Source organism: Verruconis gallopava (genome assembly GCF_000836295.1).
Source record: "Verruconis gallopava strain CBS 43764 unplaced genomic scaffold supercont1.7, whole genome shotgun sequence".
NCBI classification, from domain to species: domain Eukaryota; kingdom Fungi; phylum Ascomycota; class Dothideomycetes; order Venturiales; family Sympoventuriaceae; genus Verruconis; species Verruconis gallopava.
In genome coordinates this window covers 148402-169911 of record NW_015622143.1, presented here as the reverse complement: position 1 = coordinate 169911, position 21510 = coordinate 148402, and the positions used below count along the sequence as shown (strand labels likewise).

The 21510-nt window shown below is 50.0% G+C and overlaps 6 protein-coding genes across 6 annotated transcripts; 5 read left to right on the top strand and 1 right to left on the bottom strand.

The window, feature by feature from the left end:
* Positions 1–9: 9 nt before the first annotated feature.
* PV09_02703 (uncharacterized protein) lies at positions 10–3196 on the top strand. Its single transcript, XM_016355790.1, has 2 exons — positions 10–1520; positions 1575–3196. The coding sequence occupies exons 1-2, from the start codon at positions 162–164 to the stop codon at positions 3123–3125; spliced, it is 2910 nt and encodes a 969-aa protein (XP_016216096.1). The 5' UTR covers positions 10–161; the 3' UTR covers positions 3126–3196.
* Positions 3197–3872: 676 nt separating this feature from the next.
* Positions 3873–5108, top strand: PV09_02702 (uncharacterized protein; the record flags this gene model as incomplete). The annotated part of the gene is made up of 1 exon (XM_016355789.1): positions 3873–5108. One exon carries the CDS (start codon positions 3873–3875, stop codon positions 5106–5108), a length of 1236 nt encoding a protein of 411 aa, XP_016216095.1.
* Positions 5109–5481: 373 nt separating this feature from the next.
* Positions 5482–6123, top strand: PV09_02701 (uncharacterized protein; the record flags this gene model as incomplete). The annotated part of the gene is made up of 1 exon (XM_016355788.1): positions 5482–6123. One exon carries the CDS (start codon positions 5482–5484, stop codon positions 6121–6123), a length of 642 nt encoding a protein of 213 aa, XP_016216094.1.
* A 578-nt stretch (positions 6124–6701) lies between these two features.
* Positions 6702–8002, bottom strand: PV09_02700 (uncharacterized protein). The gene is made up of 4 exons (XM_016355787.1): positions 7788–8002; positions 7681–7733; positions 6931–7622; positions 6702–6875 (listed from the first exon to the last, which is right to left on the bottom strand). Exons 1-4 carry the CDS (start codon positions 7826–7828, stop codon positions 6804–6806), a joined length of 858 nt encoding a protein of 285 aa, XP_016216093.1. The 5' UTR covers positions 7829–8002; the 3' UTR covers positions 6702–6803.
* A 278-nt stretch (positions 8003–8280) lies between these two features.
* Positions 8281–11243, top strand: PV09_02699 (uncharacterized protein). Its single transcript, XM_016355786.1, has one exon. The coding sequence runs from the start codon at positions 8592–8594 to the stop codon at positions 11100–11102; it is 2511 nt and encodes an 836-aa protein (XP_016216092.1). The 5' UTR covers positions 8281–8591; the 3' UTR covers positions 11103–11243.
* Positions 11244–13421: 2178 nt separating this feature from the next.
* On the top strand, positions 13422–17931 carry PV09_02698 (uncharacterized protein). The gene is made up of 2 exons (XM_016355785.1): positions 13422–14074; positions 14137–17931. Exons 1-2 carry the CDS (start codon positions 13860–13862, stop codon positions 17570–17572), a joined length of 3651 nt encoding a protein of 1216 aa, XP_016216091.1. The 5' UTR covers positions 13422–13859; the 3' UTR covers positions 17573–17931.
* Positions 17932–21510: the final 3579 nt, after the last annotated feature.

Here is a 21510-nt window from a genome sequence, read left to right as displayed (position 1 = left end):
TCGCAAGCCGCGGTATCACCACGGAAAGTTTTTCTGCGACAATCTCGAACGCGACAGGATTCTTCCTATCAATATTTCTTCCAAGCCCTGTGTCTAGGACTTACAAAAAGTACTCGTTTACGAGCATTGCGTGCGGATGCACGCTACGGATATTTGACACAATGGCATCCGCGGCCAGCTCACAGGCAGTATACGACAGCAACCTTACCATCGATGCACCTCACTTCGCCCTCCCTGCGACCCCAAGCAGGTCGCCGTACAAAGACACGCTGCACAGAAGGTCGCCAACGAAACAGCTGCGACCGGGTCCTAAGACTATAGTGAACTACGATGAGTATCACCGCCTAGTGAACAGCGACATTTCGACTGTGGCAGAGAAAGAACTTGCAACACGCGTTGTTCGTGCCGCGGAGAAGCTCAAGGGATGGTGCAGAGAGGTTGAGCAGTGGGGTTGGACAGGCAGCTTTGACAAGCGATACGGTCGACCTGATAGCGACCCTTTTGAACGTGCCGATCTGAGCCCTAGCTTAGATCAAGAAGCAGTCAAGGAGTACGACGAACGATTAGACAAAATTGACGAAGAACTTCAAAGCCTCGAAGTCGACGATCTCAAAGAACAAATACTAGGCATTCACCGCGGCAGATCACGACCCTCCTCAAGCTATTCCTCCTCCAGCGTATCAAACCTAGTTCTCTACGATGACTTTCAACTGTTCGTGACCGAGTCGCTACTCTACAGTCTTCCATATTATGCAAAGCTGAAAGACTATCTCAAAACATGGAATATTCGACTCAACGTGTTCCGTGAAGTTCCAACATATCTCAGTGGCTTGAGCTTCCTAGAGGAGATTCTCAAAGAAGCTTGGCAAGGCCTGAAGCATGCATCAATTACGGAGATTGACCCCAGCGACATCGACGCGCTGGACGAACAACTTACCACGGCGCAAGCTGCTTTGAAACGGAAGGTGACGGAGCTGGGCTCTCAGCTCGACAGAATGTTGGATATGCTGGAAGGGAAGGACGATTGCTTACCAGATGCATGGATCGATAAGTACGAAAACAGTGAAAAGAGCTACGGCGAGTGGTCGTACCAGGCCGATAGGAAGCTCTTCCACCTACGACATGCTGATCGTGAGTTGCTTAGAGAGGCAGCAATGGTCAAATCTCTTTCCGAAACAGTAGAATATAGTCTGGTAGAGCCAAAAGAGCCCAGTTCTAGTCAGGCGCAGGATGTTGCAACACACGAAACAAAGACTGGGCTCCTTCCAGAGGCAGCAGTATTGCCTTTGGGAATGGACGACCAGCGTTCTGAAGATCAAACGAAGGAGACTTTCGCAGAACAATCCAGAGCGTCTGTCGAGGAAAGTTATTCCACGCTAAATGGAGATGAAAATTCGGCGGAAGATGATGATCTGCAGGATGAGGAAGAACCCGTCATTGTAGAGGTTGTCCATAGGCCGGTAGAAGCGGTTTTACGTCGCGCGTCCGTCGCCTCCATCGAGTCGTTCACACGCGACCAGGTAAGCTAGCCCTGAATCATGTCGCAATACTCACCCGGACTGACGAAATACAAGGTTAAGAGTGTCGATGTACCCAGCCGCAGAAGTAGTATTGCCTCATTTAATTCCGTCAAACGGCCAATGTCACGAACATTTGATACTCCGGGAACCCCCTCTCCAGCTGAAGGACAACCTCGACGCTCGTCAAGAACAAGTCCACTTGCGACTGAATCAGTATCGGACTGGCCTGATTTGAAGTTTTTGACGGAGCAAACGCAACCACGAACGCCTCCTCCCAATTTACCAACTTTACGCAGAAATAGTGGCTCATCCATGACATCACCTGCTTCTGATGTTTCGGACTCACTTAATCAGGGTGACGAGTCACCATCAGTGCGAGCCAGCATGAACCATTCTTCGAAGCCTCCTCTGAACTACACAATGAAGAAACGTCGAAACAATAATAGCATTGATGCGTCGAGAATGGCATCAACCCCATTCCCGGATCAAGAGTTAAATCTCGACACGTCGTTGCCAACAATACCTGCTTCGCCAACAAAAACTAAATCACCAGGATCACCGTCTGTACCTCTGGAAGAGCAGATTAGCAGTATTCTTGAATCACTTCCGGCACGAATAAAGCTGACATCCAGCTCCACGCCCAACGCTCCAGAGGTCAAGTCTAAGCACAAGCGAAGGACCTCTACATCATCCACTGTTTCTGCGACCTCCGACGCCCCTCGATCTGGGATCCGTAGTCGTGCTGTCACCCCATCATTGACAGGAAGACCTGGGATTACACTAGCACCAGCTGACGAACCTGGCCCAAAAAGAGGCGCTAATGACCCAGAAATAAAGGTCTACCACCTAATGTCTGGAAACGACAAACCTCTGAAGTTGTTCATTCGACGTGTGGGTGAGAATGGCGAACGCGTTATGGTACGTGTTGGGGGTGGATGGGCCGACCTTGGCGAATATCTTAAGACATATGCCGAGCATCACGGCCACCGAACAGTTAGCGAAGGCAGGGTGGAGGTGCTAGGTTTAGGAAATGATAGAATTCTAACTCCCACATCAGCAAATAGTGGTAGGAATTCCGCTCTAGGATTTAGGAGCGAGAGCCGTGTCGAGGGAGCCGAGGGAAGAAGTGGTAGCAGATTGGGCATGCGCACAGATTCGCGTCAAGGAATGCTAAGTGATTCGAGGAGATCGAGTACGATGGGGTCGACTGGCTATCCTTCAATTACCACCAGCAATGGGAAAGATCTACCCGGTGCAAGCCCTGCCACCACGGACAGCATCTCTGGGCCGAACGAAGATGTTCCTACGCCAACGTCGGCTACAGCTTCAGCGAATGGGTCGCAACGTAGAGGTAATGCATTCTGGGACGAGGGTGGATCTCTCATGGGCCCAGCAGCTGTGAGAAAGAGCAGTGAAATCAGCAGTGAGAAAAAAGAGTGGGTTGATTCCGTCGTGGAACAGGCAAAGAAGGTGGGACGCAAGGTTGAATTTGGAGACCTGAAGAAAGTGGGCGGGACGCGTAGAGTATTTTTGAAAGGGAGGACAGCTAGTGGTACAACGTCTGCTGGCGGTGCCACTCCTCCAAGCACAGGCGACAGGGAGTAATCGGATTGCTCGTTGAGAGGACGACAAGAAAAATTTATGATATACCCTTATTCTGGAAAATATGATTCCTGAAGCCCCTTTGGCGGGTCTGTGATGGCTATTCCCTAGGCGATGTTCCCACCCTTCAAACACTTTCATGGCAAATGCTTTCCTAAGCAAATGCATGAACCTAAGGATGTGGCTTCGATAAATTTAACCGGTGGCATCTCGCCCTTCACTTGCATGGTTTTGGTTTGAGGATACTAGAGATTCATGGTCCGTGAACCCAAGGTAGCTGGCATAAATCCTCTGAATCCTACTGCTCCAGGAGGCACCCGATTTGTTCAACTGCACCAGCATCAGTGTTATAGGTGATATGAGATAAATTTAGCAGCAGAAAGAAGGCTCTAAATATATGAGCGGTCCAACAGCCGAGCGGTGTCAAACAGGATTTTGAGATCACTACCAAGTGCACCATCGCCACTCGCTGTAGAACAGCAACTTAGGCTTCATAAGCCATAAAGCACACCAATACTTAAATTTAATATGCGGAGAAGTTGAAACTCGTACCACAGTCCGAAATCCACACTCAACAGGACCTTTCTTCGCTATTGTTTCAAGTTGCCATTCGTCCTTATGACAAATCCTTCATCCATCTGAACTTTGTTCAAGTAAGTGGGTCAAAATATAGACATCCTCGTAGCCCTCTTTGGCACCCATCAATCGAACTCAACTTCACACTCTCATATGCCCGTACGAGGCACAGCAATGTCATCGGAAATCGACAACGGCTCTGTACCACGGTTTTTCGTCAATAATGCAACATGGAACTGCCACTATAACAACGCCTCCATTTACACCGACTTCGTGAACATACGACCCGGGGTTTGCGCTTATATTCCAGAAGTTTACGATTCTGTTTGGCTTTGTCAAGCAACAGACCCTTCTTGTTGGACTTGGAGCCACGCTTGCTCAGGTCAAGACGGCCGGGCCGGAGAAGACCAGGTAGATTGCAGCGCGAATGGAGTATCTTGGTGTTGTCTCCGGAATTGGGAAACTTGCTCGGGTCGCGAGAATCAAACGAATGTTTGCTGGGCAACCACATTCACAAACCCTCTATTTGCTGTTGACCCTGCAAGTCCAAACGCAACCGTCAACGCTGCTGAAGTTCTTGAGGATCAGGGGATAACGCCGGTTCCGGTCCCAACTTCTCTCTTTTCTTTGTCGAAACCGTCAACTGTGTCGTCTTCAGTGCTGTCGACGCTATTTTCACCAGCATCTACTGGACAACCTACGAACACGACAAGTACTCCACCTGCAACATGCCTCACGACATCAGAAGTCTCGAAGATGGTGAACAATGCTCATGCAAATGCCTCAATCGCCGGTCAAATCATTGGAAGCCTCGTTGCCACCGGGCTGATTATGAATGCTATTCTCTGGTGTCAACGCAAAAGGTGTAAGCAGCGGCTAAAGGCTAAGGTCCAAGAAACTACTGGCAAGGCAAATATGATAATACATGGGAACAGCTGTACTCCATCGCCTTCGTTCGGATTTAAGAGGTCTTCATCGAAGCTGAGCTTTCAAGATCAAAGCAATAGTCATTCACGATCGATCTCTAGGAGTTCCCATCAGCATCATTTTCATGAGTCCGAGCCCAGTACTGCGAACCAGAGTGTTAGCCATTTATCAAACACAAATCCAGAGAACGAGACCTCTATTGCCTCTGCAGCAATCGAACGAAGAACCTTGCTCCCATCTTCTCCAACATCACCACACCGTGTACATAAAAAGCAACTGTCGTCACACGAGATTTCATTGCCTTTCCATGCCTCAGGGAGCTCTTCAACTCTTAGAAACATCGCAGAAGCGTACGATGAGGCGCCTGAAGACCCTTCAGATCTTGATAGATATGTCACCTTCGAGGCCGCAAGAAAGGCGGCCGAGAGGATCAGATTGGCACGTCAGCAGCAACAGCAGCGTTTGGCCGAGTGCGGTTTTTAGGTTTCCTGTTGCTTTCAACGAAATTCTGCAGCATAGATTGTTATCACCAATTGGTCCTGCGGGTGGAAAGAGGCGCTGTTGAGGTGTAATTGTAATGTATGAGTTTCGTGCTTGCAGCACTCAAGTGAATGGTACCGGTTTCATCAGATTGTCGATTAAATGTTGATTCACTTCCGGACTTCAAATAACACGAAGGTAATACCTGCTTATTGTCTCGAGCAACCTTCGGCTTTTCGACTTCAATTTACAACTCGACTTAATAAGTCCTACCGGCGATCAACTGCATGCTAAGCAGCTTCCTTATCAGCAGAAAAAAAGCCGAATTATTGCAACCCATTCTTGGCGTCTCCCCCTATTGTATCATCCAGTGGTGATGTTTCCGCCGCCTATCAACTTTGACATTACACATTGTGCGGAGTGCGGCGCAGCTGCATATCTTCGATGCAATGGCTGCCGCGATTTCCTCAACATATGGTACTGCAACAAGATATGTCAAGCTGCGCACTGGAAACTCCACAAGCTCGATTGCAAATCTGTCCAACTATACGACAGAATCAGGCCACTGCGCTGGCCGACCGACGTTGATCAAGTCAAAGAGGCAGAAGATGAACTGAACGTCAATATAGACGCCATAACGCGCCAATATCTTATCTACGTTCCAGTTCAAGCACGACCCAGAACTATGGATGGTACCAGCTGTCTCAACCACGACGTCATGAGCGCGATCAAACTCCTTGGCGAGACAACTACGATGCGTGAGCACAGCGACAGAATAAAGGAGCATCTTGAAGTGCTACGTAATTCTTTTAAGGACAAGTACGACTATGAGGTTCCCTTTTCCATACGTCCCGTGATCGAGAATGGAGAGGGACGATTGGGTATTCAATTATTTGTGCAGGACTATGAGACCTTGAGCCTGAAGTTGTTTGAAGATTACTTTGCAGATGGCAAAAAGACGACGGTGGACCCGTGGAGCAGCTATATGATGACCGAGGAGAAGAAAATGGAGACGTAGAAAGGCCGAGTAAGATGGCAAAGTGCCTTGACAGGAGCAAACCATGTAAAACAGCCCAAGATTTGTTCACGACAGTGACGAGATTTTCTGGTCTCGCATCGGTGGGTTCCATCGCAAAACGCGTGCATTGTGCTGGATGCGGTATCGAGATTGTCTAAGAGATGACGCGATTACATTGTATACGTGCTTTGAATCTCGAAGAAGGTATGAAAGGATGAATGCATACCCTATTCGCACTCTATTCAAGATAACTTCATGTATCTCAGCGACTTGATTTTGTTGTCTGCGAATTCGATTAAGATACAAACCGACAAACCTCACCCAAGTCACACGAAGAGGTCGACTACATGCCAACCCCGAACAACTTGCAAGACATGCGTACAGCGAGTAGCATTGGAGAAAATCGACTTGAACGGACTTTTATGGGTGAATGTCCTAACTTTTGTTAGAATTGTAGCCCGTTTACTTTTCCAATTCGCCCCCGCGGAAAAGTGACGATGTGATCATGATGTGCTGATCAAGGGAGAAAGATCGCACCACAAAGGCTAAAGGACGGTGCAAGTTGTGCATACGAAAAGAGGAAGAAAAAATCTACTTTCGATTCAGGGTATCTTTAGATTTTAATCTTGACTCAGCGGGAAGACCGTAAAAATTCGTTTAACTGCGTCAAAGTCATGTATTCATGTCAGTTTTTTCTTTGTATTTGCCTGTTTAAGTTTCCAAAGGTTGAACATGCGGGTAAATACAATATCCTATCCAAAACCATTAGCCAACTGTTGTATGCAAAAGCTTCGAAAAGGAACTCACCAGGAGTGACATTGGGAGAAAGGTGCTGGCGAACCAAATCCACCACGCGCCAAAGCCTCCCCAGATCTGCCGACTTCGATTCTTCAGAACCTTCGGTACAACGTACTTGGCATACTGCTCATTTGGGATGCCCATCTCCTGGCTATGTTTCACTCGTCTTGCATATTCCTTTGCAATAGGCAGATAGTACGAATCCTCTGGCAGAACCCTGTCAATATTTGCAATATTGCTCTTTACGCCTCCCGTCACGATCGTCACGACCTTGACACCAAAAGGAGCAAGCTCTACACGCAACGTGTTGGAATACTGGTGTAGCGCTGCCTTAGAAGCATTATACACACTTCCAAACACGTAGGGCATGATCGCAGCTACACTGCCGATCTGCACAATCGTTCCTCTGGCCTCTATCAACAGAGGCGCAAAGGCCTGGCACATACGCATCACGCCGAACACGTTGGTTCGAAACGTCTGCTCGACTTCGGCGAAGTCGATGTCCAACGCTGGTACGGTGTAGTTACGGCCGGCATTATTCACAAGTATGTCTAGCTTGCCATCTGTAATGCGCGTAACGTCGACTTTGAGCTGCGCGATCGAGGCCGGGTCGTCCACGTCGAGGGAGAGCAGGGTTATGCCTAGAGGGCCGAGGTCCGCGATCTTTTCTTTGGAGCGGGCGGTGGCGATGACCTGCATGCCTGAATTTGTGCCATGCTTAGCTTGCATCAATTTGCGTCGCAGAGGAGACGGCTGTACCTTTGGCGGAGAATTCGCGAGCCAGCGCATATCCTATGCCTCCTTTGCTGCACCTGTGTAGACGTTGGTCGGCTGGTGGTTGCAAACATGTGACAGAGTCAACTCACCCAGTGATCAAAACGAACTTTGGTCGCTTCGGCGATGTCATTGTTGTATGTTTGCAGCCAAAAACAAAGAAAGGGCAAGAGACGGACAGTGGACAGAGGTTTTGGTGGTTTGGAGAGTCGTCAAAGACACAATCGCACCCTCGGTATAGATAAGGTTTCGGCGCAGATGTCAAACGCGATATAGCTTCATTTGGAAATCAGAGACCGAATCCGCCGGTCGACCTGCACTCCTTGATCGGACGATTTATCCCCCATGTCTCGCGTCATGCCGGGCATGACGTTACGACGGATCTTCGGTCACTAGATCCCATTCGGCGGGCCATCGACGACGCAACTAGCATACAGATCAACGCCATGAGAGATCTAACAAACCGGACATTGACGTAGTCATAGTCCATTGCCTGTGGGAGCTTGGGGACACGAACTTAGCCTGTGCGGGCATAGGCAAAAGGTCTAGGGCATTATTTGGCCCCATGTGTAGGCGGCTTTCTTCCAGTGAGCTCGTTGGTTCCCTGTTGGTTCGCTTAAACTTGCGAGTCCAGGCATACTTGCACCAGTTCCCTTCTCAACACCACATGCACAGGAGATCCGCTGCCAAGTATGATGACGGCTTCGCGTTGAGGAAGATTTGCAGCAGCAATCGTCGGTGCTACCCGGTGCCGAAGGAAAGGACAGGAACGGTGATGATGGTGTTTCCTTTCCGCTGATACGGTGCTTCCTTTCTCTCCACTGCGCGACTCCCGCTGTTCCTGTGTGCTCTCTATCCCTACGCTTAGGACATCCTGAACAAGCGGACAAGACACCATGGCTTCGCGATATCACCAAACATCGACCCCATCAAATATACGCGTCTCTGTCACCTTCGATACCCCGACTGTGTTTGCTGGAGAAGATGTTGCTTGCACCATCACCTTCAAGAACATTGCACGAGAGCATGGCAGCGCAGATCGCTCTCCTAGCAGGAGTCCTAGGAGTCCCCATTACAGTGGCACTGCACTTTTGGAGCAGCAACGTGCTAGGAAGGTGACGCCGATACATGCTCAGGGAAGCCGCTTGGGCATACCTTCGCCCACCAGACACTCGAGCTACGGTCCGAACATACCACCACATCTGAGAAAAGCCGCCGCGCAGCAACATAAGCCATCCGGCTCGATAGGCACAGAGAGTGAAGGACCAAACCATCGCGAGGGAGGAAGCCGACCTCGCCATGGAAGGAGCTTGTCTATATTGTCTATGGGCACGGATGTAGGAACTGTGGCTAGCGTGCCCAGCCGAGGTGGTCTCGAAGGAGGAGGAATAAGAAGCCCGCGAGGAGGTGGACATGGAAGAACTATGAGCTTGCAAACAGCGCCGCGCAGAGCGAGCAGTGGCAAGCCTGATGCTGGCCCGAGTAGTGGGCAAGGCTCCCCGAGGATCGTTGGTCCGATCATCACGGAACAAGATGTAGACGGGCAACGCACCATACGGGCTAAGAGACACAATGCAAGCAGTCGACCGTTGTCCGAGGCCAAGAGATCTCCGGGCATACTGCAACAGGACTTCAAGTTCCCGGCTGCTCCGGACGTAGAGGACGCGCCACTTTCCGCTGACGCAGAGTCGGCTGTCAGCCCAAAAACGGACTCATTGCCCTTCCGGTCACTGCCTCCACCTACGCAAGAATCAAACGCAAACCCTATCGCACGTGTATTGTCACAGTCAAGCGCCAATGGGTCGCCCAGGAGCAGTCTAGACTTGCACTCTGAAGTTATGAGCAACCATTCAGACGAAACGTTCATATCGGAGTACGTTCCTCAACAACTTACGCGACTATTACCGCGTTCGAATCATGTACGAACTAATTCGCGGCTGGGGGTGAGAGATCCGCCGAGGGGACCGGAGACAATCATGATGGGCTATGCACAGATGATGGGCTCGTTTACGTTGGAAGGTTCCTTAGTGAATCAAGCTCCTTTCGAGGAGATCAAAAGAAAAGGTGTGGTGGGGTCTCAGGGCGGTGGTGGAGTTGTTGGTGTCGAGCGTACGAAGCGTGACTCGGGGCTCTTCGGTTCCTTCGGATGGGGCAACATTGGTGAATCCATCGGCGGGTTGTTGGGTGGCAGCGAGCTCAGTAGCATCAAGGAGATGAGAGGCATTGCGAATCAGAAGAGCATACCGCTCATCACAACGCCTCCGTCTATTCTTTTTGTAGACTTGACTCTGGCGCCGGGCGAGACGAAGAGTTATTCCTATCGCTTTACTCTACCGAGGGGTTTGCCTCCTAGCCACAGAGGACGTGCGATTAAGGTCACGTATCAGCTTGTCATTAGCGCCCAGAGGCCGGGAAAAGGGCGAGAACAACAGGTGAGGTCAGTAGACGTTCCGTTTCGAGTTTTTGGGAGCGTCGATCCGAGTGGAGAAATACTAGGACATGATCTCATGTCTCCTTATATACTGCTACGCGACCAAGCTCGCACATCCGTAGTCGATACAACGGCCTCGAAACCAGACATCAAGCCTAAGAAACCACCAGACCGGGAGGGCGAGGCCGATTTCAGAGCATACACCTCAGCACTCCTCGATAAGTCTGGACCAAATGGACAACCGGCCCTTCTTTCCCCCACATCACCACTTGCACCATCCGGCCCCCTTAACACCAATGCTATGCGCCGTCAGTCCAGCGTCGGCGAGGCTCCTCAGACACAGCTGGAAATAATAGACTTTGCAATCTTACGTGCCAACCATCAGGATCAGAGAGCCAACGGCTGGTCATCGTCATCGTCGGGAAGGTTGAGCAACAAATTTGATATCGCAAGGTCAGGCCGACACGTCGCGACGCTACACCTCACCCGCCCAGCATACCGATTAGGCGAAACCATCCACCTAGTTGCTTCTTTCAAGGGCGCCTCCATTCCGACGTATGCGATCCAAGTTGCGCTTGAGACACGAGAAACGGTTGACCCTGCTATCGCCATGCGCAGTGCCGCCAGCATTTACAGATACACACGCAAAGTGCATGCCTACGATGCTGCAAGTGCACTGTTCGCCAAGCGCCTGAGTTTTGCACTCGCCATCCCAGGCAATGCTACGCCAGAGTTTGTGACCGCAGGGATTTCTTTGGAGTGGCGCCTAAGGGTGGAATTCGTTACCCCGAGAATCTCGGTTGGGGAGGATGAGGACTTGCTGGAGGAGGTCATCGAGGATGACCGGGGAGTGATCCTACAGGGAATCGAGGGCTTGAGGGTTGAAAATTTTGAAGTGGCGGTACCTTTAAGAATTTATGGGGGTGTTACAAGCGGTGGGGCTGCAGAGTGCGATGTGGAGGACATGCCCGTGTAGATCAGGATGCATTAGCAGACACAGATACATATCTCTTGTGTAGTTTGTACTATTTTCTGAACAATACCCACATATAGCATTGACAATTGTCGTCCAATACAGATTAAAGATGATAATGGTATTCGATGCGGTCAATAAGCGGACATCAAAATCGTGGCCCGTAAAGAGATGAGTCCTACCCTTTGCTTCAACGTATGATTACGCTATTCGGGAGCTCTATCCCACGATTGTCTCGTTGGGACTTCGCTTATGGTGAATGTTGATCGTTGTCACCAACACATTTTGGCAAACATCGCGGCATATTCAGGATAAGAGTAGCATACTAGTTTGTTCGTTAATGCTCTGACAGTTTCAGTCCTCAAACGTACATATTTGATCGCGTAAATACGGACCTGTAGCTTCTCATGATTTGAGCAGCCCTGATATTCTTTTGTAGGAGCCAGGCTCTGCCCAGTCTTAGCGACGGCCCTGGCGGCGTTGGGCTGAGCTACCACGCAGCCGCGACCGCGGAGACTGGAATTTCGATGTCGAGACACGCACAATTAGCTCCCGTCGTTCCACTCGGGTCAAGGAATTCAAACTTGTACCCAGGAGCTTGTAGTGCACCACGAAATCCGCTTGTTGATTTTGACATTGGAGACGGTTCTGGCGTAGCTGCTAAAGTATGGCGAATGAGGAGCGTTGTCCGCTTTGATATATGAGCAAGAGCTCCTAGAGATGATCAAGAGCCAGTCCTGAGAGCCTTCAAATCGACACTCAATAAGAACAACTATGGGCGTGAGGGACAATTTAGAATGACAAAGAAACCGTCGAGACCTGAATTTTCAATTTTCGAAGCCGCGTTAACCACGTTGAGATCATACGTACTCTATTTGACCGCGCAGATCTGAGTGAGTCTGCTTTCATGTATAACCGGTCACTAGATTACATTGCTGGCGCTGTACATGTTGGACAGCCTACCTAGGCTAATCTTACTTATGAATGGAGAGATGATGTATTTATGGACAGATAGGCTGCAGGCATCACGAGGCGGGCAATAGTAGAGAAAAAGGATTACGCCGAGCTCTTGCAGGTCGAGAAGGGTCATCTTCATGCACGGACGGATATGAACCAATTTACCAAACATCGCGATAGCAATAGCTTCTTCATCTGACCAGAGATTCCGTGTTCTTAGCATGGGCGTAGATTGCACCTTTCTCAGCACTGCTCTGCATTCATTCAAGGGCATGGTGTGCTGTCTCAGCGAGAAAGGGTTCTGGTCACGTGTACATAACCTTAACTTACCCTCCCAACCACTGTGTATATTCCAGCTGGATGACTCTTGCGAGAGACAAGTTTTGAGCACACCGCCAAGTTAACCACGTTTGTTCAACGCCGTAGCTTGCTTCGCGCTCGAAGTCGTCGGGCCAGGCCGGCGGAGGATCAGCCGACCACCAAATGGGGTTCCGCTCATAGGGCTGGTTTTCACTGACGCGTGTTCGCTGTTTGATGATGCAGGTAGGGTCAGGCGCGAAGCGGAGAGCCTATTTGAGGGCATGGATGGAACAGAGAGTTGTGATCTGGAATACAAGATGTGGACGCCAAATTTGGCGCGTGCAAGTCCACGACGCCTTGAGGATATGGACCTATTCCTCGTTCATCGTGCACAGTTTGCCATGTTCCCGCGGGAGACAAGCAACATTCTGTTTTGGGTTTACGAGTATTGATTTTCTATGTCGAAGCAGACCTCGCTATTGTCGTCGGTCTGGCGTGGGATGTGTAGGGCCGAGCCTCTTTGCTCCCGCTGTCGATCATCGACTAAACCAATATCAAGATCGGAAGCACGATTGGGCGGTCCCAGCAAAGCTCGTCTACAAGCGGTAGAAGTCCCGAACCTACGAGTTGTGACCTGCATCGTAAGCCACGTGAGAATCAGGGCGACAAAAGGGGGTGGCTCATGATGAGGGCTGGGATGTGCGTCCTGCGTGCGTGATGTCTTTACCAAAGCAAGGAGGGAGCTTAAGGGAAGTCCAGATGAACCTGAACACGGACAGCGCAGCAAGTGAGGTAGCAGTCGGGGCTACGGATGGTTGTGATCGAAGCTGTTCGATGACGCGAGGCAGCAACAAGGATGGTGAGTCGTCGGGCGCCCGGTTTGGAATGGAGGTAGCCAAGGCATGCAGCCCCGGGGCGTGGCATTGGGCGCGGGTGTCCGGGCGCAAGCAGGCTGCTCTACGCCATTCACCTAAGCTGCGCAGGCCTGTTGACGATACGGTTTCCAGAAAGACATGTGTGTCTCGCTGCATTAAGCCCAAACGTCCTCAACAAGAAAAATCTCTCCAGGCGCGGCCCTTTCGCGGCGACCACGACGACGGCGACAGCGACGACAGCCTTCCGCGCTGACCCGTCGCGCTTATCTAGCCACGGAAAAAAATAACGTCAGCGCCCTTGGCTAGCTTTTTTCTTTCGCTGGAGCGCGCGCAGACAGCGGCAGCCTGTGTTGAGAGAGCCTTAGGTGGCTTCGATACTCCTTAAACCTTAACCTACAACGACGTCCTCCACCACAACCACCAGCTGTCGACCCCCTCCAGCGCTTTTCTGCGATTGCCCCCGACCTTCTTTCTCGCTCCCCAAATCAATGCTGAGCGCCGCTGCTACGACGACATCTGTTGTGTTCTATCCGTTTCAGCGCCGCCGAGCGTGCGTGTCTTGAATAGTCCGCTCCGCGCTACCCCGGCTCCGATCACCGAACCGTTGTGTCCACCAGCACGGCTCCAGATGCACGCCGTACGCCAGAAATGCAGGCCGAAGCACCAGGTCCTGGTGTTGAACTGCTATCCGCGCCACCACAAGCACAATGTCGAAGTCAAGCCTAATTCGAGCGAGTTGAGCTACCTGTTGTACTATGCCAGCACGCGCCGGAGCAAGCTGCAGAAGGTGGGCGACTTTTTGGACAAGCGCACCACCAGTGATGTGTGGAAACGTCGAATAGGGTAAGTTTTGGATGCTGTACCCGTGCCGGTGATTGTTTGCGTGCTCATGCGAGACCAATTAGCAATGTGCAGGTCACCCTTCAGATCGTCAGGGCACTTATCGAGAAGACGCCTCGCGATCTGCCGCTGTACGCCTCGGCCGTTCTGCGCATCTTCCGCACGATCCTGAACTCGAGAGACCTGTCCATGATAGAGGAAACGGTGCCAACCTTTGAGGCATTCTGCGATCATCAGGACCCGGCACAATTGGCGGCTGATCAGGGCTTCATACGGCAGTACGATGAAATTGTCAGGATATATGCGTCTTTCGCATCCAAGGACACGCCCTACGATTCTGGAACGGCTAGGACGATACCGTCGATGGTTCGGTACCGCAAGGTTGGATTGAATGCGCTGAAGGCACTTTCATCAGCGGACATACTGGTGGTGGAAACAGAGCGTCAACTGCAGGCAATCGTTCCACCACTGTTGGAGAATATTTATGCCGAAAGTGGACAATTCTTGTCCCTCCTTGAGCATCGCGAAGAAGAGAAGTCGGAAATGGAGAAGGAGACGGCCCTCCGGAGAAGGCAGAGCATATCCACGGTGCGAACTGTTGAAACCGAGGCAGACCCGGTGGCGGCATCAGGCACGACAGAAGCGGCGGACGAACTTGCCGAACAAGAGGCGGGTGTCATGGCGTTGCAAGCATTAAAAAACATATTCACAAAGGCTCCACGAGGACAATTGCGGATAGTCGCGGCTGAAGTGCTAAGGTGGGTTGGGCATCGCGTCGAGCCCAGAGACCACTTCCCAGCGACACCTGCGACGACACTCATTGGTGGAAGCTGGCCATGCACGCTATTTTCTCTCATCTGCGGGTGGGCGCCTGTGCAAGATCGTTACGTGGTACTGGTCACTGCCATGGATACGCTAATCCGAAGCCCGATTATCGAGAAGGATTTGGAGAACCAATATGTGATCGCAGTGATCATTGGATGGCTCTTGAGTTCGGACATAAATTTCATTGGGCTAAGCGTTATGGATGTGTTGGCTGGGCTGGTGCAGCACATTCTACTTCTTCTCCAGCTGGGCGGATCTGGATCCAACATCCAAGCTCTGTCGACGGCAAACCCGCATGAACCAGCCAAAGATCTAACTTCCACACAGCCATCGCCGGCTGTCGTGGAGACAACCCAAACACCTTCTCCTGCCCGGATCCAACTCCTCAACCAACTGCAACGCTGCGTTGGCTGCCTGGCAGTGCACGTGTATTATGCAGACCAGATCTCAGACATGATTGGGACCATCCTGTTCAGACTGAAGCCTTCGGTGCTGATGGGCATACCTGACACTGCGAGCGCTATCGAGAATCCAGTCGACACGGCCAACGCCGTAGCAAGTTCAATCAACCTCACCGAAAAATCCGGCGTCGACGGGTTCTTCTCATTCGAGACGGCCCGTGTGACCGCTCTACAGTGCGTAAAAGAAATCATTTCTTTTGCTAATTGGACAAAGAAGGACGGCTCGCCAAATAATACTGTTCGTAACCCTGTGGAGCTGGATCGATGGGAGGGTACGCAGTGGCTGCTGAGAGACCCAAGCTGGAAGGTGCGAGCTGCCTATGTGGATGTGTTGCTCACATGGATGAAATATGAATTAAAGAAGAATGATCTCCGCGTTGCGGAAGAGCAACCGCCGAAGAAGACGACTTCGCAGAAAAAGGAGCCGGGAGCCAGAGATACAGATCTAGCTCGGCGGGCTGTATCTAACGCGTCGCGACGTGACAACTCGCCGAAGCGAAAGCGTCAAACATTCTTACCACTTCTGCACCTTGCTGTTTACGACAACGCTCAACAGTACGCGGAGTCAGAGCCAGACATCCTTTTACTTCACCTTTTGCTCAGTCAGATGGTGATGAGGCTTGGTGTAAATGCTGTACAGCATGGCTTGCCTATGATTGTACGTCTCCAGGAAGATATACCAACTATCGAATCTCCCAAAGCCAAAATCAATATCGGCAGCCTGGTCCACGGATACTTCTGGGCATTAAGCGTTCACTTCAGTTTCGACGGTGCAAGCACTGGACGTGAAATTTACAACGAGATATCAAGGCGCCTCAATCATGCAACTTGGCTCAACAGTGTTCGTATGCCCCCAATGACTCTTGAGCAGATTGAGGAGAGAATTGGGAGCTCGCAGCCCGAACCAACAAGTGCCACCATCGAGACGCAGACTCTCAAACCATTCGACAAACGTGCCAACATGGTTGATAAAATCTCAGAGGGGTACACGATCATGCTCTACTCTCCGCCGTCGTCACCTCCGGGCTCACCCAGTCGAACATACTCGCAGCCAATGCTCTCACAAGCTGCGAGAACACCTTCCTTCTCAGCACCGAAACCGCCTAAGAACAACACTCTCCCGGCCAAAATTAAGGAGGTTCTCCTATCGGACTGGTCAAGGGATGCAGTCATCGCAGCCACCAGCAAATCAGAAACATCGAGGTCTGGCTCAACCCATGGCTCGTCGAGTCCAACAATGAATCAACTCGCACCACGACATTTAAATGTAGCAACTGCTCTAGCTAACGGCGCCGCTGCAAACGGTGATTTGCCATCGCCTCGTAGGGGGCATCAACAGCATCAGAGTAACAGACCGCCCTCTGCGACTGCTGGTTTTGTACCTCCAAACTACGCACCTGGATACGCTATGAGGGAGGCACTTGGCATCTCTGGCCGTCCACAATCGCGCCGCAGCAGACGAACAAGTCAAAGTCCCACCCCTTATTCGACAACATCTTCGGTACGCAGCACGGTCCGCATTGACGAACTGAAGAAGGTGTTGAGTGGGGCTCCGTTACCGACGGGTACGTTGTCAGGCGCTGAAGTTGAGCCTCTTGACGGGGATGGCGATGAGACAGGTAGTGAGAGCATGGTTTCCTACGAAGGCAGCGAAATCAGCTATGTCCCAACTGCTAATGCGACTGCTGATGTTCCAGGCATGGCCGTACGCGAGGATGAGGACCACTTCGAAGATGCGCAAGAGAAAATTCAAGGAACACGGAGCGACGCGATCACAGAAGGCACGATAACGCCGCGCCCACTCACGGCTGCTTCCGCGCAACTGAATAAGAAGCCGTCAACGGAGAACCTGAAGCGAAAGTCCAGCGTAGGCTCCCAGCAGAATGATGATATTCCCCCTGTTCCACCACTGCCAGCGAGTCTGCGGTCACCAGCAAGTAGTGAGGGTATATCTTCACTGCCGGATAGAACCTTGTCTGTAACTTCAAAGAAAGCACAGAGCCTACGGTCCCTTGGCAGCATGCGTGAACGTGATCGGCCACGTACCTCACATTCCGTTGCGAGCCGCAAGAACCGCAACTCGGCGATGACGACCTCGTCGCGCGTCTGGAACGCACGAGACCTGCTAGATGACATCAATGCGGAGGCACCAGGTGCGCTAGGGATTAGCAGTCGAGGAGGCGCGGGCATTTTGGGCGCCAAGCCCCCGTACTAGATGCAGTTCCTTTACTTAAATTTCGACGCGATAAGCTCGTTTCATGCTAAAGTGGGAGAGTTCTGATTCTTTTGTATAAATAAGCACTTGTTGGTTTCACAAAACATTATCTTGTTGTTGACCTAATACTTAAAAACTCTGCTATGGAAAAGTGAGCAAGGAGCACCGGGGTTTGGAATATTTTCAAGCGAAGGTCCATTTTGGTGTCATGAAAGCGATGGCGTTCATTGGGCCTTTCTATGGGGGCATTACATGCTTGCTTCCCTCTCTGGCGATGCGTGTAAGATACGGAGAAGCATGTGGAAAGCTTCTTGCGACAAAGTTGGCGATAGGAAAGCTTGAATGCTCAACATTCTGACTTATTTTCGAACACAAGTGCCGTCAACGATGATATCGTAGTGAACTGTCCTTGTCTTGCCTTTTAAATCGGTGTGCTTACCATGGCGCCTCGAGGAAAAGATATGTAAGAGCTGAATCAGTTTTCCGTCGAACCCCTTCGAAAGTATTGGTGAGGTCTCAAACTCCTACATATCCCTCGATTTTAAAAAATGTACCGTTCTTACTGTGCCCACCGTTTGCTTTAGCTGGAAGGGAGTTATATTTTCCTGCCAAGGCGAAAGTCTCTTCTCTGAGTCTAGGAGTCCTGGAGCCGATGTTGATTGGTCACGCTCGCATCCACTACGGCACTCTTATGTTGCTCTTTCCGACCACTTTTCATCATCAAATTCTCTCGTAGTCAACGTGAACCGCTAAACAGACTTGTTTCTGGCTCAATCGAGCAGGTCAATGTCGCCTCTGCTGTTCAGAATTGCCCCCTCGTTCTGGCAGGTCTTGCTGGCCCTGTAGCTAGACATTGCTTGGCTACGCTAAGCATCTTGGTTTTTTTTTTTTTTTTTTTTTTTTTTTTTTTTTTTTTTTTTTTTTTTTTTGATCTGTTGACTTGTTCGCAGTCATTCTTCGCCAGGATCTTGATGGGTCGCAAGCTTTACTTTTGAGCGGCTTTGTGTTCGTACACGCTCTGCGTTGCTCTCTACTCTGATGAGCATCCTCCTATGTTCGAGCGGAACAGAGGGTTTCGCTACGACGGAACAGCTTGATATCGTGACACACGGCTGGTTTCCTGGACGCGTGAGAAGATGTCTGTTCTTAAACGATGCACCACTAAATCTACCAGGAAGTGGCAATTGCTAGAAGAGAAGGTTCGTCCTGGGATAGAACGCACCCCTTGAATGAGCATTGTTTCAGGGTAGGATGAAGGTGAGTAAAAACTTCGTCGATGCTCTGCAGGTTTTCTTTGATGCTGGAAGTCAAAACCACGAATCCCAAGCAGTGAGAGCAGGGCTGGCCCTTATGCAATGATAGTCAATGAAAATGGCCGACGTACAATCCATCGCTCTCCTCATTCATCATCAAGTCGGTCAGAGAAGGAAAAAATCTCCAGCACATTTATCAAGTCGGTTTTGTGCAGTGACTCTCGATTATCCCCTTGCAGTGTTTGATATCTTGTAGAACACCATAATCTACACCATACTTTAGCTCAGCTCTTGATATCATTTTGATAAATCAAAGGTAAGCAGCCACAAAACGGACTCCGCCGAACGTTTACTAACTTGACAACATGCATCAAGTTAGAAGGGTTTTATATGATAAATACGCACCTGGCGGCTTTTGACGTTGTCCTTGGCGGCAGTTTAATGTCTACTTCTATTTCGAGTTTTTCCTGCCCGCTACGCCACAGTTAACACTGAACGTAACGCCTACAGCCTGAAAAAAATCACTCAATGATTTTCCACAGGAAGATTTGTCGCTTGATGAAGCTTCTCGAAACATTGTCTGCAACCTCTGGCGAAAACAAATTCACAAGTAATCATGCTGTCGTGGCCTGCTATTCGCGATTCTCTTCTGTAGCTGCTATGTCCGACGGCACGATGCAGGAAATATAGACAGTATTCTCATCCGAACAATGAACTAGCTTAAAGTACAGGACAGGATACTCCCTAAGGCATATTCGTCGCTTCAGGCCCAGTCATGACAATTATCTGTGGCCATGGTTAGCAACCTTCGCTATGCTTTGAGAATGGATATTACGTATACAAGCTATCCCCGAACTGTATTGAGGCACGTCTTGGAATCTTGTCTGGACAGTAGATAACGGCCGTCGGAAAAAAACCTTTCTTGGAGCTTCCTTACGGAATGAATAGCCGACCGATGCACTTCACAGAGTCAGCAGAGAACTCGGATACAAAATGTGCACTCTCTTGAACATAATAGAAGTTAGAGGGGCTTGAATTCCATGGAAGTGAATCATTGAGGCCAAGGCATCGATTTTGAGAAGTTGAGCCATTGGGCAAAAGCTTGGAGAATACCAACTACCAGACTCCACAGGCCTTCGAATGATTTGATCTGGATGATGGAAGCAAACAAGAGATTTACAATGCTTACATATGGATTTGTCCCAATTCCGCGTGCAGATTGGCGAAAGAGCTTGGATGTTTGGCATAGAATGATCACGTATTAGATCACTTCCCAGGAAAGTAATTTTAAGCGACCAGAATCGAACCGAAAGTGCGACTACAATAATTGGGGGCAAAGAGAGACTCCAGTGTGATTATTCGAATGATTTTGTTGGCTGGCGGTTTGAATCCTGTCAATGAAGGGCTGAGAAACGTGAAAATGGTCCTGCAAGAATTGGATGATGACGATCATTGGCCACCATCTATCTAAATGTTTCAATGATCCAAGGCTATACACCACCCAAGCTCTTGTCCTGTCTTGGAGCCATACGTTGTTCTTAGGGTTATATACTTGTATTCAAGAGCCGTAATTGATCATTGGCCTAAAACACGCTGGCGGAATTTGATCCAGTGGTCTCGGGAGCCTCGTGTCCTAAATATTAGCACTCTTCGACATAGGATGCCCTTCATCCGGAGATATGCGTATTTGGACATCATAGCTTTTTACGGAACAAAGAACATGTTTGTATCACCAGTAAACGGGCCAAGCTGCTTCAAACCCGTGTTTGGAAGCGATATCGTTCAAATTGGACCCTAGGGCGTAACCGATCATTCGTGGAGCGCTCCTATTCGGCATCCGTTGTGCTCTTTACTACTGCTTTCAGCTGCATATTCCTCATTTATACCATTTTTGCATGTCTTGTCTCGCCTTTTGCAATCTGCTGGCTACAGCTGAGCCTGTTGCTGTCTGATTTGTCACATTTTCAGGTTGCACACAAACTAATGCGGTAAAGGCAATGAGTCTTTGGTTGTCTAGATCGAAGACATTTGTTCATGAGGCCTGCTATAAACAATTGTCAGTCAAGATATGTTATGTTTGCTTCGCTTAACTCTGTGGCAGCATTTTCCGTTTAGGGTACTGACTATGCCTGGCGAGTATTCGTTGATCCTGCCTGAGTCAACTATCAGCTGCCTATATTGAGTTCTTACTTTTCAAGGCTTTCTACCAGGGGCAATTCGAACTCCTTAGTTGCTCTTGGACGTTGGAGTTTGTGGTGGTTTGAGACTTCAATTCATAGCTCGCCTCAAAAGTGCAGCCTCGCCAAGCTCTCATGGCCTCATGTTAGTGCTGCCCCGGCAGTATGAAATATGTCATATGGATAGGACAGACCATATAAATTTAAAGGATGGCACAGTCGTTCTTTTTTACCATATGAGAGTGCTCGGGGTCAGACTTTCAAATGCTTTGAGCAAAGAAGTTTTTGACCCCAATCCAGCTCGACGAAGACCAAAACGGATTCTACTCGCGGAAATATGTATCAGTCAACGCAGATTGCACTCAAAACAGGCGCTCTGGCTCAAGCTCAAGCTCACTTTGCTCTTTCCCAATCACTCGCGTCGCCACGTTAAATTCGATTGGTTTGATTGCTAACCTCTTCTATATAGGTAGTCCATAAGTTCGATACCTGAAGACTTTTTTTTTCT

Coding starts and splice junctions, on each gene's coding strand:
- PV09_02700 (XM_016355787.1), bottom strand. CDS start 7,828: ATGACATCGCCGAAGCGACCAAAGTTCGTTTTGATCACTGG. Junction 7,734..7,787: donor AAGTTCGTTTTGATCACTGG/GTGAGTTGACTC, acceptor ACGTCTACACAG/GTGCAGCAAAGGAGGCATAG. Junction 7,623..7,680: donor TCGCGAATTCTCCGCCAAAG/GTACAGCCGTCT, acceptor GCACAAATTCAG/GCATGCAGGTCATCGCCACC.
- PV09_02698 (XM_016355785.1), top strand. CDS start 13,860: ATGCACGCCGTACGCCAGAAATGCAGGCCGAAGCACCAGGTCCTGGTG. Junction 14,075..14,136: donor GTGTGGAAACGTCGAATAGG/GTAAGTTTTGGA, acceptor GAGACCAATTAG/CAATGTGCAGGTCACCCTTC.
- PV09_02703 (XM_016355790.1), top strand. CDS start 162: ATGGCATCCGCGGCCAGCTCACAGGCAGTATACGACAGCAACCTTACC. Junction 1,521..1,574: donor AGTCGTTCACACGCGACCAG/GTAAGCTAGCCC, acceptor ACGAAATACAAG/GTTAAGAGTGTCGATGTACC.
- PV09_02699 (XM_016355786.1), top strand. CDS start 8,592: ATGGCTTCGCGATATCACCAAACATCGACCCCATCAAATATACGCGTC.